This window comes from Engystomops pustulosus, chromosome 4 (assembly GCF_040894005.1).
Source record: "Engystomops pustulosus chromosome 4, aEngPut4.maternal, whole genome shotgun sequence".
NCBI lineage: Eukaryota > Metazoa > Chordata > Amphibia > Anura > Leptodactylidae > Engystomops > Engystomops pustulosus.
The window spans coordinates 88,101,869-88,121,346 of NC_092414.1; the positions used below are offsets into that span (position 1 = coordinate 88,101,869).

At 40.1% G+C, this 19,478-nt stretch overlaps 1 protein-coding gene across 1 annotated transcript in view; it reads left to right on the top strand.

The window, feature by feature from the left end:
* WIF1 (WNT inhibitory factor 1) overlaps window positions 1–19,478 on the top strand; it is a 60,497-nt gene that overhangs the window by 32,112 nt on the left and 8,907 nt on the right. Inside the window, exons 4-8 of the mRNA XM_072146631.1 lie at window positions 5,124–5,264; window positions 6,951–7,046; window positions 16,124–16,219; window positions 16,358–16,453; window positions 18,530–18,625. Of these exons, the coding sequence (XP_072002732.1) occupies window positions 5,124–5,264; window positions 6,951–7,046; window positions 16,124–16,219; window positions 16,358–16,453; window positions 18,530–18,625 (525 nt within the window). The remainder of the gene's footprint in view (window positions 1–5,123; window positions 5,265–6,950; window positions 7,047–16,123; window positions 16,220–16,357; window positions 16,454–18,529; window positions 18,626–19,478) is intronic.

The window sequence follows — 19,478 nt, forward strand, 5'->3', positions numbered from 1 at the left end:
AAACTCAGCATCAGTATGGGGAAGAAAGGTGATTTGGGTGCCTTTTAACGTGGCATGGTTGTTGGTGCCAGAAGGGCTGGTCTGAGTATTTCAGAAACTGCTGATCTAGTGGGATTTTCACGCACAACCATCTCTAGGGTTTACAGAGAATGGTCCGAAAAAGAAAAAACATCTAGTGAACGGCAGTTCTGTGGGCGGACATGCCTTGTTGATGCCAGAGGTCAGAGGAGAATGGGCAGACTGGTTCGAGCTGATAGAAAGGCAACAGTGACTCAAATCGCCACCCGTTACAACCAAGGTAGGCAGAAGAACATCTCTGAACGCACAGTATGTCGAACTTTGAGGCAGATGGGCTACAGCAGCAGAAGACCACACCGGGTGCCACTCCTTTTAGCTAAGAACAGGAAACTGAGGCTACAATTTGCACAAGCTCATCGAAATTGGACAGTAGAAGATTGGAAAAACGTTGCCTGGTCTGATGAGTCTCGATTTCTGCTGCGACATTCGGATGGTAGGGTCAGAATTTGGCGTCAACAACATGAAAGCATGGATCCATCCTGCCTTGTATCAACGGTTCAGGCTGGTGATGGTGGTGTCATGGTATGGGGAATATTTTCTTGGCACTCTTTGGGCCCCTTGGTACCAATTGAGCATCGTTGCAACGCCACAGCCTACCTGAGTATTGTTGCTGACCATGTCCATCCCTTTATGACCACAATGTACCCAACATCTGATGGCTACTTTCAGCAGGATAATGCGCCATGTCATAAAGCTGGAATCATCTCAGACTGGTTTCTTGAACATGACAATGAGTTCACTGTACTCAAATGGCCTCCACAGTCACCAGATCTCAATTCAATAGAGCATCTTTGGGATGTGGTGGAACGGAAGATTCGCATCATGGATGTGAAGCCGACAAATCTGCGGCAACTGTGTGATGCCATCATGTCAATATGGACCAAAATCTCTGAGGAATGCTTCCAGCACCTTGTTGAATCTATGCCACGAAGAATTGAGGCAGTTCTGAAGGCAAAAGGGGGTCCAACCCGTTACTAGCATGGTGTACCTAATAAAGTGGCCGGTGAGTGTATATGACCACATAAAACAATCACCATCAGTGCAGCTTCCATGGACTTCTACTCCTCTCAGTGCAGGCTGCTGTGATTTCACATGATAAATTATGCTGTGATTTCATGAAATATATGCTTTGTGTACAGTTTCTAATGCTACAAAAGCTATAGGACCTGTGATGATGTCACCCTGGTCACATGACATTGTAGCAACATACAGAGATAGGATGGAGAGAAGCTGCTGGACTCAGCCCAAGGAGGCCACGCCTACCTCGACTCACTGTAGCCATGCTTAGATACCAGTTTAAACTATAAAGTTGAATATATGGGAATCTCAGGGGAATAATTTTTAGCTAAAAGAAAGGTGTCTATGGGAACCTGTCACTGCCTGTATTTGTGAAAAATGTGGCGACCGGTTCCCTTTAAATAGTTTGATTTTATGATCCACAAAATTTTATGGCCTCTCTAAAGTATGCAGAGTTCTCACCAAGATGGCCGCTACTAGAAACTACGAGTCCCATGATCCTTTAGTTCTCAGTAACTCCTCTTCACTCTTTTGCTCTGCTCCCAGTACTATTACCATAGTAATGATGTGTTTAACTGCCATCACTGCACATCACCACAACACTGGCCATACTGGTTGCACTGAAACCAACCGACTACAGCCAAACATAATGGTGATCACATGACTTGCCCAGGCAGGTGCAGGAAATGTGATGTGGACATTTGACCAGCGGCCATCATCTGTCCTGTGTCTTCTCCGCGCAGAGGAAATTAACGGACTGATTAAAGGGCCAGTAACATTTTAATTCTCCATTACAGTGTATGTCACCAGCATTTTTCCTGCTAAGGGGAGCAAAATTTTAAATAACAACTAATTACATATTAGCTTATATTTAAGGACCCATTTTTATATGAATTATGCTGATTCTTGGAATACCCCTTTAACATTTGCCAAATGCCATAATAATAAAAGGCACTTTTATTACTTTGTGCACAGTCAAAAATGTACATACATTTCCTTTGATTTTGTACCCTTGCCCTTAAAGGAAACCTACCACATGAAATAGTAGGTGTAAGATGGAAATACCGAGCTTATTTTTGTTAGTGTCCTAAACCGCTGCATCGTGGTTTAAAACACTTTTTAATCTTTATAACCGAAGCTGCTTCGGTGTAGGCCGCCTGGCTCACACCTCCCTTTTTAGCTTTGCCCATAAATTTTCAAAAGGATTGAGATGAGGATTTTGTGAGGGCCACTTCAAAATAATTAAATCTACCATCAAATTCAAGCATGATAAAACAGGGTCACTTAATCATAGAGCCAGGCACACAGACTGTTACTCTGTCTCACCTTCCCCCTGCTCCCTCAACACTTGTCCAGTGAGCATGAAGTTCTACTGGTAGACTGGCCTTTCAGCCCATGTCAATACATTGGATTATGAAACACTCTTACCAGCTTCAGCCAGCATCTTCACAAAGTCTTTTGATTTTGTTCTTGGGATAATATGTACTAATCTCTGGGACACAGAATCTTCTCCTTTCTAAACGCGGTATGATGGCTGGACAGTTCCATCTTGTTTGTAAAATTGTTTGGCTAATTGTTTGTACAGATGAACAAGGCATCTTCAGTTTTCTTGAATTTTAACCCAAGGACGAACCAGACTTGTGCAAGTCCCCAATTCTCTTCCTGATATATTGGCTAATTTCTTTAGACTTTCCCGCAATGTTAAACAAAGAAGCAGGGTGTTTTAAGTTTGTCATTAAATGCATCCACAGGTGTGTCTCTAATTAACTCACATGTCAATAAACTATGAGTAGCTTTCAAAGAGATCATCATATTGGCTGTCCCAATTGTTTAACAGCTTCAGGACAGCCATTGGTATATATACATTGACCCTAGCTGGACTTTGTTGACCCCATAAGGGGATTCTGCCGTCTTCTCCACTGTACCTGTGAGCTTACTGGGGGTCCAATCCTTCTCCTGGAAGCCCTGGGTTACAGTGTGATCCTGTTTCCGGCAGGAGGACTAGCTGGATTACATAAGTATTGCAGACAATTACTTTTTAAAGCGTAACTGAAAAGCTATAGTGATTTTACCAATGTGATTGGTACGATGCCTACTTGATGCTGCTCGTCCTTTTCTTTCCAAAGTTATAGAATTTTCTGTTCTGAAAGTATTTTAAAAAATCATTCTCACTAGAGGTGAAGTGGGCGGAGACTAATATCTGTCAGTCTATGCCTCAGGCTATGGCCAGCTAGCTTGCCCACAGATCCCATGATGCCTTCTGTTCTCTCTCAAAGAAATTTAGCATTAAATACATTTAGTTTCCCACAAGTAAATCCAATAAACACTGCACAGTGCACATACAGGATGTATATGGTGACAGCCTGGCAGCTTCCATCTCATGAAGGACCAGGGAACATGTAATAAGTGAAAGAAATGATGAGTACACCAGTTACATACAGTCTATAGCCTGTGCTGTGTCAGAAGTAAGGGTTAATAGCTTATCTGGACAGAGCTAATACTGCCAATGACAAGGTGGGGGAAGGGAGCAGGGAGAACAGCAGAGACAGACAGAGAAAGTTCTGTAGAATCACAGACTGGGATACAGGGACTGATAGTCAACAGGGAGGATCTTGCACACCTCATTATCCTTTGCAGGGCCAATCTGCACACACATCCAGCTCTGCTGCATTCACTGAAACATGACCTCTTCCCCTGTGAGCAGGGAGCATCAGCTTACCCTCTCCTACCCAGAAACCGACCAGAAACTTAGTGTAAACAACATACGGAGGCTAATCAGCTTAGGGAGGGGAGGCAGCCATTACAGCAATGAGGTAATCTGAGGAAGATAGCAAGGAAACTACTGCATAATGGTAATAAAGATAATAGGCAAAGTTGTTTTACATCCCAAGAGCTATTGATTTGTGAAAATTAAAAACCTTTACAGTTACTCTTTAAGTCTAAATATGAATACACATCATAAAGTGCAAAACATGTATTTAATGAGAATAAATAAAGAAAAGTCCCCAAAAACAACACTTTTACTTATTTTAAATTTTAATAAAGTTTTAATAAAGACTGAAGTATTATTGGACCCATATTGTGAATGTTGTAAAAAGAAAACTTGCCAAAAATGAGATTTTTCATCATATCGCTTCACAAAAAATGTTCTAAAAAGTGATCAAGAAAAGTACATGAACTAAAATGATACCAATAAAAAGCTCAATACGCGAAAAATAAGCTTTCAAATGCTCGGACAAACAAAAACTTCTAATGATACTAAAAAAATTACATTTTCTTCAATTTTGTTTTTGTTCAGTAAATATTCGCAAATATGAAAAACTATATAATTGAATCATTGCAAACACAACATCAAACACAAGAACTGTATTTTATTTTTTATACATTCAAAAAGAGTTCATAAAATTGCATCAATAATCTATAGACACACTGAAATATATCCACATTAACAGAACAATAAAAATAATGCAGTCTAAAGGACAAAGCTATGGCTTAAGTGTTCATGGCAGTCTTTCACTCATAAGCCCTGTCTTATTTCTAGACATAAGATTAGAGTCAAATGTAGGGTGTTCCTATTTTTAACCCCTATGAAAAATCTAATGAGTTAACTTTAGGGGCTTGAATAGTAACAGCCTATCCTTTTATTCTGGTGGAGGTCTGATAGCCTATCTTTCTAAGCTGGTGGAGGTCTGACCTCTAGGGACCAAGTACCAAGCCCCCTACACTGATTTCTGACACACAGATTTCAGCATGCTACATCTTTTCCTTCCAAATCTGGGGGTTGTGAATATAGAAGAATCATGCATGTCCTAAATATGATTGGACTCTTTGCTGGAAATACTGATTATGCTCCCTTTAAATAGGTGGCGCAAGCCATAAAATGTTTTTGAAAAGGCATAAAAATAGAAAAGAAGTAATTTCTCATCAATCCTTCACTGTCCCTTGATTTTCAGAGTTTATTTGTAAATTATTTCTGCTTGTTCATTTGGTACATAGTGGCTGTGGGTGTTCATGTAAATGTTTTTCAGTTGTCCAGGTTGGATTCCCTTGTCTCGGAAATCAAGATGGTGTGGCAGCATTTGAGGTGAATATAATTGTGATGAATTCAGAAGGCAATGTGATTCTCCAGACACCGCAAAATGCCATCTTCTTCAAAACATGTCAACAAGGTAAGTGAAACAAATACAAGGTTAAATAAAACCAAGACATGCCAAAAAGACATATTTTTATCTTTCATATCCCAGGAGTATACAGTTGAGAAACCTCAAAGGATTCAGTTTATTTGTATATTAATTTCTAGTAACCGAAAGTCTGAATTGTAGAAGAGAGAAGCACAGCAGAAACAGATGAGACATTTGCTGCCCAAAAATATGGGTAAACAGCTTGCACACATCTAGTGTAAAGATTGTATCCAAAATACTAGAAATGCTTCTATGATTAATACTATGAATAGATTTTCTTTTAGGAGAATGAGAGATGAAAGGAACAAAACCAGGCGGGAAGCTAAATAAAAGGGAAAACTGAGTTGAAAAATATAGCGTCCATTTGGGCTCAGTAAATAAATATATTCCTTTATTTGATACCCATTAAAAAGAATAGGTCCGGGAGACAGCAATATACAACATACACTCTTCAAGTAGGCAAGTTATATTCTTATTCTGTGGTATCCCAACTGTTCTAAGTACAAAGCTGCCATGACAGTGATTCACAAATACCTGTGACCAAAATCCCCAGAAGTTTATTCCCAACTCCCTACCACTTCATCATTGATGGCAATTGAAGGAGGACGGGTATAGTTGCCTGGCTCAGTTATCTAGCAGTCAGTCAACACCTCAGTCAGCAGGGACTGGATTAATTAATGAACTAAGACAGATCACCAACTATCCTTATCGTGTCACCAACACCAAGGAGAGAAAGAAGTTGCTTGTGCCAGGACAACAGTGGAAGATACACTTTAAACAACCACAATAGAGGGCAATGTAGGTTATAAAATATATTAATAAGGTATATTAATTTACACAAAACTAAAATATTATTTTATGTCTGGTTTTCATTCAAAATAATTTAAAGGACATCTACAACCAGGATCAAGGATTATAAACCAAGCACACTGACATGCTGGTGTGTGCCCCCTCTGGCACAAACTAAGAGTAGACCCTGCAAGAGGGGGAACACACCAGTATGTCATTGTTCGTGGTTTACAATCCTTGATCCTGGTCGTAGATGTCCTTTGAGGTACCTAACGTAGAACTTAGATTGATGTTCAGGCCCCATTTCTGTACTTGAATTTGACATTCTATTTTTATGATACATGTTTTTCTTTGATGAGCCAAATAACACTCAGATATGCAGTTTGCGGTGTGTTTAATGGCCACAATGTTCATCTTCTTTGATAGAAAAAATATGTGGGACTGTAGTTCTAGGAACTTTTGGCAAATGACTAAAACCAAACATTTCCTGTTCTTCATATCACATTGAGAATGTTCTGATGTTTTTCTTTATAGTTTTAAGAGATAAGATGTATTTTTTTTAGCTCCCCAATTTTGTTGCTTTATAAATCTTAGGGATAGTGAGGTCATTAAAGTCAGCATTTCTTTAGAAATATAGCATGCTCTAGAAATTGCACAAATAGCACAAAATAAAATCAAAAAGTAATAAAACATCATAAAACTGGACATGATTTTTCATGCACAAATCTGTCCAGAAAACTAGCAAAAAATGTGTTTGCAAAACAGAGACTTAAGAGAACTGATTACATTTAAACTGATGCCGGAATCATACTAGCTGTCGGTTTAATCCTCTGCTATACCTGTATCATTTCTAATAAATATATTATATATCTTTTGTTTTTCAAGCAAAGTGTCCCGGTGGATGCAGGAATGGAGGCTATTGTAATGAGAGACATGTTTGTGAGTGTCCAGATGGGTTCTACGGGCCACACTGTGAAAAAGGTAAAACGTTTTCTGGTCATGCTATAAAACATTTATAATCTAAACCAGATACTGCATAAAGGATGACACAGGTAATTAAGAAGTGCCTGCTCAACATTTGTGTCGCACGCAACCGTTTTGTGGTGCAACTGCACTATGCTTCATGCGACACAAATTTCTGATATGAAGCGAGTATTCCAGTGCTTAGTCGAACCAGATTTACCATGCAAATTCCGACAGAAATGTGTTGCCTGCCGTATGTTAGAGGCGAACCAAAAGCAAGTGGCGCACTGTGCACTGTATACAGGCAAACTTCACATAGTGCAGTTTGCACTGTTTTGAGTAAATGTGCCCCAATATGTTTTTATTGAATTGCAAGAAAATCTGCAGCAAATGAGCAACAAAATCAGACCTGCACAACGATAGAGGCCTTATTCACATTTTCTTTAACAGACGTGTGCTGTCTATGAAGAACACAGTCAGTACATGATCAGTCATTGAAGTCACGTGTCAGAGCATATCATAGTAGTGTGCTGCCCTTGTACTCTACAAACTGAACATTATCCTACTGATAATAACAGAGTTTTCTAGGAATCATGGGGGTTGGGCAGGGGTGACAAAAAAAGAAGGTGCACTTCGGGCCAAGTGCCAAAGACTAGTGTAGTGCTGCAAAGCTGGAACAAGGAGCTGGAGCAGAATAATAAGTACTCTTTCTTGTCTTCACTCAACCCTGCCCTAACCTAAATGCTACAAATATAACAAAAACACAACTCCAAATGCTTCTAATTCTGCAAAAGCTGCAGCAGACAGTGAAGCCTGAAACTTTTAACTCATAAAAGTTATTGGATGCATGTCCATTGAGAACATGTGGAGAAATATAGTTATGTATGAAGTGAGACAAAGATTTGCTTCTCCTATACGAAAGGCCAGTCTCACTATATCTGACCTCATCAGTAATGTATCATCACATGTTTGATCAAACCGTATATGGCTGCAATAGTCATCAGTGATGTGACACATTGGCCCACATTTATCAAAAGTAGTGCAAACTTCACAATGTACAGTTTGCCTCACTAATGTGCAGAATGCGCCAGATTATTGAATACTGGTGCACCCTGCACTGCTTGTGAAGTGTGCACCAACTTTTTTTTGGTGCACTTTTAACATAGAGTGTGCAACACAAATCTGTTGAGACGCCAGAAGCGCACAGTCCGAAACAGAATAGGAACGCCCCCTTAGGGCATGACACAATACTGGCACAAACACTTTCTAAATACATGTGCGAGCAGTTTACACATTACTTTCAGTGCAAAGTCAGACAGAAAACTGGTGAAAAACGCTTTAATAAATGTGGGCTATTGGGTATGAATCAAAAATATAAAAATAGTAGTGTTTTCAGTAAACTTCAACTTTTTTCTGCAAATCTGTGGGTAATTTGCAGCAAACTTGGAACCCCTGGTATTTGTTGTGGATTTGTAATTTCCCTTCCTTATACAGGAATGGAAAAGCCAACAACAGATCAAAGTCCGATCACCAGAAAAATTTACATGCTGCAACTCTAAAAAATCCCCACTTTAAGTCAATTTCCACAGAAAATCTCTGTAAACTTTAGAGTGCTTTACTACTTTTACAATCAAATATTTTTATATTACCCTTTAGGAGAAAATGATGTATTATAGGGTTTTTAACCTTAAGAATCTTGGATATTGTTGTTAAATATTACAGTTTATTATCATTTTTCTGTACCTTGTTTACGTTAAATCAGCATTCCTGCCTTTAATATCTGTCTGGTTTAAGGTTCACTTTAAAGTGCTCACTTATGTTTTTTATTTTATGTTTGCAAACAAATTTGAACACTGAGTGCCTCAGGCCTGAAGAAGTCTTTTATAATGCTGCCAATATTTAAAAAATAACCTTAAAGCTCTGTGCCCACGTTTATGGGGCAACATTAGACTTTGTAAGGTTTGCAGACACCTGATTACTTTGATTCCTTACTTATTATCCCTTATCCCTTTCACAATTTTATAGAGTAGTTTACTGTAAAGATTACAGAAAAAATGTAATTCCAGCATTCATTACTGATTGTTTCAAATTCCTCATGAGCAGACAAACTGGATCAGATTAAAAGATGGCTCTGCAGTTATCCCCAGATGGCACCACTTAACTCTTTAAAGATTGGCACAAGCTTGAATAAGTCAGAACAATTGAAGTGAAGCACCTCATACAACCCTACTGCAAATATACACCAGCACAGGGCAACAGCACATAAAGTATATTATGTTTTGTGCTATTTTCTTGTCACAAAACACACCTATTATTTAAAGGGTATTCTGGGAATATGAAAGTCTGATACAAAAACTCATAATGCGATAAATAAATGAATATAAAAAAACTTAAATAGTTTGATTTTATGATTCACAAAATGTTATGGGCTTTTTAAAGTAAGCAGAGTTATCACCAAGATGGCCAACACTGGAAACTACAAGTCCCATGATCTTTATTTCTCAGTAACCTCTCTCTTATGCTCTGCTTCTAGTGATGACCTAACTTGTTCTTGCTCTGTTAGCATAGTAATGATGTGTGTAACTGCCATCACCTCACTGAGATGGGTCTCACCACAGTGGGCATAATAGATGCACTGCAACCAACCGACTACAGCCATGGCCACATCACATGACCTGTCTAGGCTGGTGCAGGACATGTGATGTGGACATGTGACCAGCAACCATCTTCTGTCCTGTGTCCAGAGAAAATCAACGGACTGATTAAAGGGGCAGTAGCATCTTAATTTTTTTATTACAGTGTATGTCTGCAGCAAGGGGAGCAAAATTTTAAATAACAACTAATTACGTATGAATTATACGTAATCCTAGAATACCCTTTTAAATATAATGGGGGAAATGTATCAGAATTTTCTTAAAGTATAACTGTTAAGTTTATCAATTTGCTATATGCAGCCCACTGAAATTGCAGAAAAATCTGTAAAAAAAAGGATTTACAACCTGATCAGAAGATGCTGACAATATTACTAGCAATGGAAAAAATCCACACACAGCGTCACTGCTTGTCTTGCACACTAGTAGGACAGTCAGTGACGCCAGCAGAGGTACCTTACAGGTAACAGTTTGCTCCATCAGGCAGACTTCTTATGGCCACCATGGTTTATCACTGTTTAATTCGCCTGCAGATGACTTAAGCTCCTGGCAACCAGGGGTGAACTAAGCCTGTCTGCTGCCTGAGGCAAGCCATAGAGAGACGCTTCCCCCATATATGTAATATATCAGGGAGTGTCAGGACCAGATCCATCATATTGGTTTGGTTTAAAAATAAAGCAATGCAAAATGCATACAGCGTGCCGCCATATAGTATAAAATGCATACAGCGTGCCGTCATGTAGTATAAAACGCATACAGGTTATCACCATGTAGTATAAAAAGCATACAGCATACCGCCATGTAGTATAAAATGCATCCAGCGTGCCGCCATGTAGTATAAAATGCATACAGCATGCCACCAAGTAGTTTAAAATAGATACAGCATACCACCAAGTAGTATAAAATAGATACAGCGTACCACCAAGTAGTATAAAATAGATACAGCGTGCTGCCATGTAGTATAAAATGCATGCAGCGTGCCGCCATGTAGTATAAGATGCATACAGTGTACCGCCATGTAGTATAACATGCATACAGAGTACCGCCATGTAGTATAACATGTATACAGTATAACACCAGGTAGTATAAAATGCATACAGTGTACCGCCATGTAGTATAAAATGCATACAGCATGCCGCCATGTAGTATAAAATGCATACAGTGTACCGCCATGTAGTATAACATGCATACATGTACAAAATAGAAGCCCTGATAAATATCCCAAATACTGCATATACATACAGCATATATACACATATACAAACAGTAGATACAGCATATACACCATACATATATACACGTATACACAAACATATACATATGTACACATATACACACACACATACATATATACACACACACACATATACATATATAGACATATACACCCAGGAGTGGAGGTATGCGGGGAGTGGGGGGCGGGAGCACAGTGTCGGCCGGCAGCACGGTGTCAGACAAAGCACTGGAAGAGCTCCATGCAGACCGGCAGGGGGGCGGAAGCTCGGTATGCCCGGCAGCGGGGGGTGCGCATAAGGTGCCAGCAGCATCGGGGAGCAAGGTGCCGGATGGAGGGCTGCAACATAGTCCCGTCTGGCGTGTGGGAGCTCAGTGCCGGCCTGTGGGAAGTTGGAGCACGGTGTTGCCTGCCCCCCCCCCCCCCCCCCCGTTGAGCAGGAGGTGCGCCACCTGAGGCGAGATGCTCAACTCTACACATCGCTACACTGTGCCCCATATTACAGGCAGGCAGAATCCTCCATTAGATATAGTATATACAAGTAGACTCCCCTCAGTAGGTAGATAAAGTATATACAAGCAGGCAGACTCCCCCCAGTATGTAGATATAGTATATACATGCAGGCAGATTCCTCCAGTAGATACATCTAGTGTATACAGACAGACTCGCCCTATTGGATAAATACAGTATATACAGACAGACTCACCGCGTTAGGTAGATATAGTATGTAATGGAAGGAAGACTCCCCCCAGTAGACAGATATAATATATACCATACCTTCTAACTTTTCAAAAGTAAAAAGAGGGAGCATGCTATTGGCCACACCCATAGCCACTCCCCCTTCCCGCTATTCACAATGATTTTACAAAGGTAATCACATCATCTTTGAAAGACTCAGAGTGCAGTCACACGTACCACTTGTAAATGCAACGCTTGCCTGGGCTTGCCTCGCCAGTTTGCATTTGCGTTTCCAATCAAACACATGCAATCGGTAAGCAATCACGTGCGTTTCACTGGAAATGCAAATGAGATAGGGTCAAGGCCTGCGCCCATGCGCTAGAGTTGCATTTCTAATCACTGCGCTAGCGCTACATGTGACCGCACCCTGATGTGTTTACATGCAATATGCACATAAGCAATACTGCCCTCAAGAATGCCTACACTTGCCCACTCTGATTCTGGGCACCATTTGAATGATGTGATTAGTATGGTATGGAGTTAGATAATTTGTTTAATCCTGTGTCGCTAATGCCCTTTTTAATTTTTGCATTTTTCAATTCCGAGCTTTTTATATTTTATGTGTACAGAGCTTTGTGAGGGCTCATAGTGACGGTCATAGTGACGGTATTTAATATTCCATGTCCTGTACTGGGAAGTGGGAGAAAAATTCCAAATTCAGTGAAATTGGTGAAAAAAATGCATTTGCACCGTTTTCTTGTGAGATACTAAATTTATTTAGGTTTTATAATGTTTTCCTACATTTACAAAAATTAAAACCTCCTCATTTTGCCATCTCCTGGCGCTAATAACTTTTTCATACTTCAGTGTATGGAACCTTCGTGTAATTTTTTTCGAGATGAGATGACATTTTGCTACCATTTATAGGACTGTATGACCTTTTGATCACTTTTTATTACATCTTTTATATTTTGTAAAATGTCGAAAAAATTTCATTTTTGACTTTGGATGCTTTTTTCCGTTATGAAGTTGTACTCCAGGAATAAGCATTATTATATTTTCATAGATCGGACATTTTGGGACCCGGCAATGCCTACTATGCTTATGATTTTTACTGTTTATTTTTCGGTTCTAGGGAAAGGGGGTTTTCTGAATTTTTATGGGTTTTTTTATTCATTTATTTTTTTACTTTTTTTTAATACTGTTTTTCAGCCTTCCTAGGGTACTTTAACCCTAGGTTGTCTGATTTATCCTGCCATATACTGCCATACTACAGTATGGCAGTATATGGGGATTTTACATATCATCTATTACAATGTGCTAAAATCAAATAGGTGTGGAATATAAAGAGGGCACAGACACGGCTGTCTGCATCTCCTTCATCCTCTCTTGGCGTGAAGAAGGCATGAAGGGCAAAATAATTGCAATGTCTGGTGAACCGCAAGACATTGTGATTATTTCAGGGCTTGTTTGCCACAAAACTGACACACAAGCCCTGATATATGTCTTCTATCATACACTGGACTTACTATATGATGTGAGTGGCAGGCTGGAAGGGGGAGGAGGCACATCACACAAGGCAGCGATCTAGCCTCTGTCTGTGCTGCCGTGATGCCACCCTCCTCTCTGCACCTCCACAACTATCAGAAGGAGCAGAGGAGTTTCTGCAGTTGATGGTCGGGTCACATTGCAGCTGCTCTCCTGGTGCTGTGCCCTGGGATGATTCCTGCTCTGACTGGGAGACAAGAGGCACAGCTCAGACAAGGGGGAGGGGCCAGCCCGGGGGTGGAGAAGTGCTGTGACCTCACTGACCTGCAGCCACAGCCATATTGCTCTTGATCTTGTGTTTCTGCAACTGCTAGGGTGTTCCGGGACTAGGAGACGGGACTCTGTCTCTTGCTCTGGGATAATACCAGACGGCGTGGGGCGGCATGACAGCGGTAAAATAAATGGGACTGTCCCACCGAATCCGGGACGATTGGAAGCTTTGTATATACAGGTAGGCCCCCACTTATTAAAAAAATAACAAAACTAATACATCTGTCAATTACATCAATGTCTTAAAGACGGCAATGTCATAGATTTTTCTGTAATTGATTGCCAGTAGTACAGATGTTGGCAAGTCTGTACTGCTGGCGAACTGCCGCCCCCCCCACAGGGCTTACCAATCCTCATGTCACATGCGGCCATTACATTTTTGTAATATACATTTGTTACCTTATTGTAGCCGTTACCTGCTGTTGCTTTCCATTCTGCCTGCCTAAGCCCCTATCCCTTCATCCCTTTGGCACTCTGCCATAATGAATCCAGAGTGTGCTACAGAAGTCAACAGGAAGATCTGAAGGGTAAACAGAAGGTGAAGGGGCGGGGCTATGTAATATGCTCATTCTTATGCTTTTGCCCTGTAGTAACAGGAATCAAGGAGCGGAGATGCATGTCTGCTCTCTCCTATCTACAGTCTGCCCTCATCTTTCCACACAAAGTGCACCTTCCCCCTGCAGTATACACAGTACACCGGGGGTGGTACGATTGGTACTCGGTGGTAGATAATGACCTAAGCCACCACCATCGCCTCCCACGCTGGGGGCTACCATCCCGGCCCTCCATAGTAATCAATGGTATGTGTGTGTCTGAGACACCCACACAGCTGATCAGTTAATGCAGGCAGTGCAATATTACCGCTGTTTGCGCCCTTTCTGTGACCCAGGCGCCGCCGTGAACAATGCAGTGATGTTGTTGTGGCCATCTGTGCCATATATAGGATGCCAATATAAATACCGTATATACTCGAGTATAAGCCGACCCGAGTATAAGCCGAGACCCCTAATTTCAACACAAAAAACTGGGAAAACCTATTGACTCGAGTATAAGCCGAGGGTGGGAAATGCATTGGTTACAGCCTCCCAGTATATAGTTTGCCAGCCCCTGTAGCATACAGCCTGCCCAACCCCTGTAGCATGCAGCCTGCCCAGCCCCTGTAGTAGGAAAAAAAATAACACTGTACTCATCTTTCCGACGTCCCCCATAGGTCCTCTTCTGTCTCAGACTGTCTCAGACAGAAGAGGACCTATGGGTGACGTCAGAAAGGTGAGTTTTGTCTTTGTTTTTAGTTGACTCGAGTATAAGCCGAGTTAGGGTTTTTGAGCACCAATTTTGTGCTGAAAAACTAGGCTTATACTCGAGTATATAAGGTAGGTAAAACTGGTTAGCACAGCCGTATTAGTCCAAAAGAGCCCGTGCATATAAACACAATTCATTAAGAAAACAGCAAAGAAATGCAGGATAGCGGCTCACCAATGTGTTTTGTAAACCAAATTCATCAAATTTTTATTAGAATGCAAAGACAAACAAAAAACAATGACATACATCCAAAAACACTTAAAATAAATAATGTACAACAAATACAAGGACGGTGACCCAGGTGTGGGTCAACTGCACACCACCACTTGCCAGTCACCTAATAATGACTCCAATCGTCCCTCAGTGTACGTCAAAGGCAATAAGATGAAGGTAAAAATCAAGTCATTATGTAGGGGCACTAACCTATAAACACCTCCTATTGCACTGAGCCCATTGTAAACACCAAATGTATAGTTCATAGGTAGAATGTAGCAAAATACGCAACAAGTTGTCTTGTGATATAGAAAGGGGTACGGAAAGAGTGCCAAATGCAACAAGGTGCAAAGATATTACATATCAATAATCAAAGCAAACCCCATCTCTAATTATATATGCACGTAGTGCAGGACCCCTATAGAGCTGGCATACAGGGAAGGATAGCAGAAGTGGTGGGAGGCTCCCCATGCGTATCGTCGTCCAAGAGGACTTCCTCAGGGGTAAGTAGCCCCAAACATATCAGATTCACCTTATATACATCCCCCAAAAGAATGCCACACACAGACGGTGTAGCGTTCGAACGACAGCGCAGGACAGGAAAGTCTATCCGTCTATCCATGATGTATAACTGCTTGTTACTGCGCTTGCGCACCCCGGCCGGGGCCCTAGGTTTGGATGTAAGTGAGCAACGGGCTGATGTCATCCGTGGCGAATAGATACAAATCGATCTCACATATAAAACCTATGAATTTGGTTTACAAAACACATTGGTGAGCCGCTATCGTGCATTTCTTTGCTGTTTTCTTAATGATATATAGAATGCCGGCATTAATGTCATCACGCTTCCAACATCCTGGAGAAGAAGTGCGGGAGCAAAGAAGTCTGGAAATTAAAATTTTATCTTTACTTTTTAATCCACAAAAAAGAAAAAACATTGAAAATACATTTAATAAAATATTTTACAGTTTTGAGTATACAATTATATTGCAAACCTATGTGTTTCCATGGCTACAGACTACAAAAACACTTTATAGGTAGTCTGATCTTGCTCTCATGTGTACCTTGTTTTCACATCCATTTTCTTAAATGAAAGGCTCTGAGTGATCTATTAGAAGAATACATAACTGTGTACACAGGAGGAAATATACTCATTGTTAAAATGCATTAAAGTCTTTTATGTCATTGTTTCATCACAGCACTCTGCATGCCACGTTGCTTAAATGGTGGTCTCTGTGTAACTCCAGGATTGTGCATCTGTCCCCCAGGGTACTTTGGAACCAACTGTGATAAAGGTACAATACACACAGTACAGCATAATTTTTTTTTTTAACCACACCAGTAACATTGGTACTGGTACTTATAATTCAACCCCATTAAGATTGCACTTTGTCATCTACCATAAGCAAATAGTACTTCATTTCTTTATACAGCAAACTGTACCACAACTTGTCGGAACGGAGGGACATGCTTCTATCCAGGGAAGTGTATCTGCCAATCAGGTTATGAGGGAGATCAGTGTGAAACAAGTAAGTGACCAAAACCCATACATATAATTCTGCGATTCATGTGTCCTTTGTCTGTGTTAAGTTAAAATGTAATAAATTGAAACCCCCACTGCGACTGTCAAGCTGCTTTTATTTATGTAAGGATCAAAGAATTTTCAGAGGTTTGGCATCAAAGCTTTTTACACATGCCACTGTAACAGGTTGACGTTTGATGCACAAATATAGTCCAATCAGCCTGCACCAATAAGCTGAAAGTAAACCTCAGCTGTGATAATAAATTTTTTGTATAGAACACTTTTTTAGTTACCGTAACTTGAATATAGATCTACAATAAGAGATAGGAATAGATACATAGATAGATAAATTGAAATTGTGTATGCCACTTTTTTTGGGCCATGTGGTTGATCCGAGTTCCCAGCCAATGCTCTTTTGAATAGATATTGCATTTATTAGTAACTTGTAGGTGTGATGGTAATGGAGGCATGTTATCTACTTATAAACACTTATAAACACAGTATTCTAGTGTTTCAGTAAAGCGGAAACCAAAAGTTTACATACACTAATACTATATAAAACATCACATATGCATATTTCTCGATGTCTGACATGAAATCAGAATAATGAGAGGTTATTTTTAAGACATTTCTGCGTATTCCCACCAAGACAATTCTTTATAGCAGAGTTGAAAGTACGTTTTGGGTGAGTCTCGCGGCCGCATTTCCGTCGGGTTTTCTGACTTTTCGGGGATCGCCCTGCCGGGACCGGCATTTAGAAGGGAATTGTGTTGCACACGATCAGATTTAGGCGCACTGGCACCAGCTTTCATGTGACAGATATCGAAAGGGCGGGCCGCCGGACGATCTGACGGATTCGGACTGAGCGCGGGATTTAACATTTAAATTGTGTCGCACGACAATTCACTTACATGCACCAGGAAGAAGAAGGTGAACTCTGGTGGAACTGAGCGGGGAAGCAACACATGCAGGAAACCAGGCGCATGATCTTAGTGAATCGTGCCAGAGTCCATGATTGTTGGACAACATACAGCGGGGATCGCAACAGGACCGGGTAAGTAAATGTGCCCCATTGTGTTTTATATCCATCTCATGGATCTCATCATCTCTTATCTCTGTTCTGTTTCTTCTCTCTTTTTTATGTGTCAGATACTAGTAGAATATTCAGATGCTAAATAAAAGTGTAGATAAACACAACATCTCATAGCAATAGAGGAATCATGAAGCGTCTTCTTAAAGAGTCCCTGCCCACACTCTTTTACAATGACAATCATTGAGTTATAGGTGCTAAAACATCAATAAAACTGAGTAAAATTGTAAAATAAGGAGGTTAAAAATTATCTTTATTGTGTAAACATAACTAGGGGATTAAACCCCTTTAATTAGGGACAAACCTGTGGATGTATTTGAAGGCACCCCTGCAACACACTGCTTCTTTGTGTAATATCATGGGGAAGTTTAAAGAAATCAGCCAATATATCAGGGAGAGAATTGTGGACTTGCCCAGTACACCAGCACAGCCAACTATTGTGTGAAGCTTGTAGAAGGATATCCAAAATGTTTGACCAAAGTTACACAGTTTACGGGCAATGGTAACAGTTACTACTAAAATGTATGTAAACATTTAACTTAGCAGAAAGTCATAAAAATGCCATTATCGCTATTCTGGTATTTGGCATATACAAATAATTTTGGTAATCCTCACTGACCTAAAACGGGTAAGGTTTTTTTCAGATTTTATTCCAGAGTGAAAAAAAAACATTCATATTTATCTTTCTATGTATGTGTATGTAAACTTGTGGTTTCAACTTGGGTGCACTTCTAAGATAGTGGGCTCAACTATTTGGCTAATTCAGATGTTGAAAAACACAACTGTATACGGTATACAAGATATTCAACGTCTGCCAGGCACATATTTATAAGTGTTAAGCCTAGTATTTCCTATATTTCAATGCTTTTCTTTATTATTTACATGCTATTGTATAATACTATTTTAAATTGAGTTGAAAATGCTAAATTGTAATATTATGCTAGTTGTGTATCACAATGTAACAGGGGTATGTGTCTTTGTGGGTTTCCAAAGGTAAATGTCAGCAGCCTTGCCGAAACGGAGGAAAATGCAGTGGAAAGAACAAGTGCAAATGTTCCAAAGGCTACCAAGGAGATTTATGCTCAAAACGTAAGCTTTCTTATAATACTTATTTACAAACCTGAATAACATAGAATGCTAGAATTGTTTATATGATGTACCATTTTATACATTGCCTGGATTGACACTTTATAAAGAAAGTCTACTATCACTAATCTACTATAAACCAGTGGCATTTACTCATAAATCCTGGCAATGTAACTGTGGTAATCTTCTTCTTTTATCCATGGCCTCTTTCCTTCTATAACCAACTTTTTAAATTATGCTAATGAGCCAAAGGCTTCTGTGGGGTGTTTCCAGAGCACCTCAGTGATGTCTTTTCACTCCTTGTTACAATGCCTGGATGTATGAGTAATTGTCCCTGGTTTAGCATGCTTGATTTTTTGATGGTAGATTTACTTGTTACGCAGAAAACAATTCCACGTAAAGCTCTGTACACAGAAGAATAAAAAAGTTATGAATTTTTGAGTTCAGAGCGGAAAATGGAAAGACAAAATAAAATGGGCACTCTTGTTATCAACATAAGTTGTGTTCTATTGGTGGTACATTTGTCAGCAATTTAATTCTAAAATCTAAACATCTCCTTATGTGCTCCAGATTAATGAGTGATATTCATTGTATGTATCACTTTCATAATATCAGAATAGAAGCTTGAACTTTACATACGAGATCCAGTGGAGAGAAGAAGTAAGCGACACTCACCGGTGACAGGGACAAGATTCACTTTATTGCAGGGAATAATTCACGGCTCAGCTTCTTCTCTACGCTGGATCTCTGGTGTATGCTGCATTCCGTGAGCACCGGGGTTGGGACTGTATATACGCCTGCCCACAACCCCCTCTCTTGGACCGTATGTTCACTGCTGTGTGACATTTGAATTTAG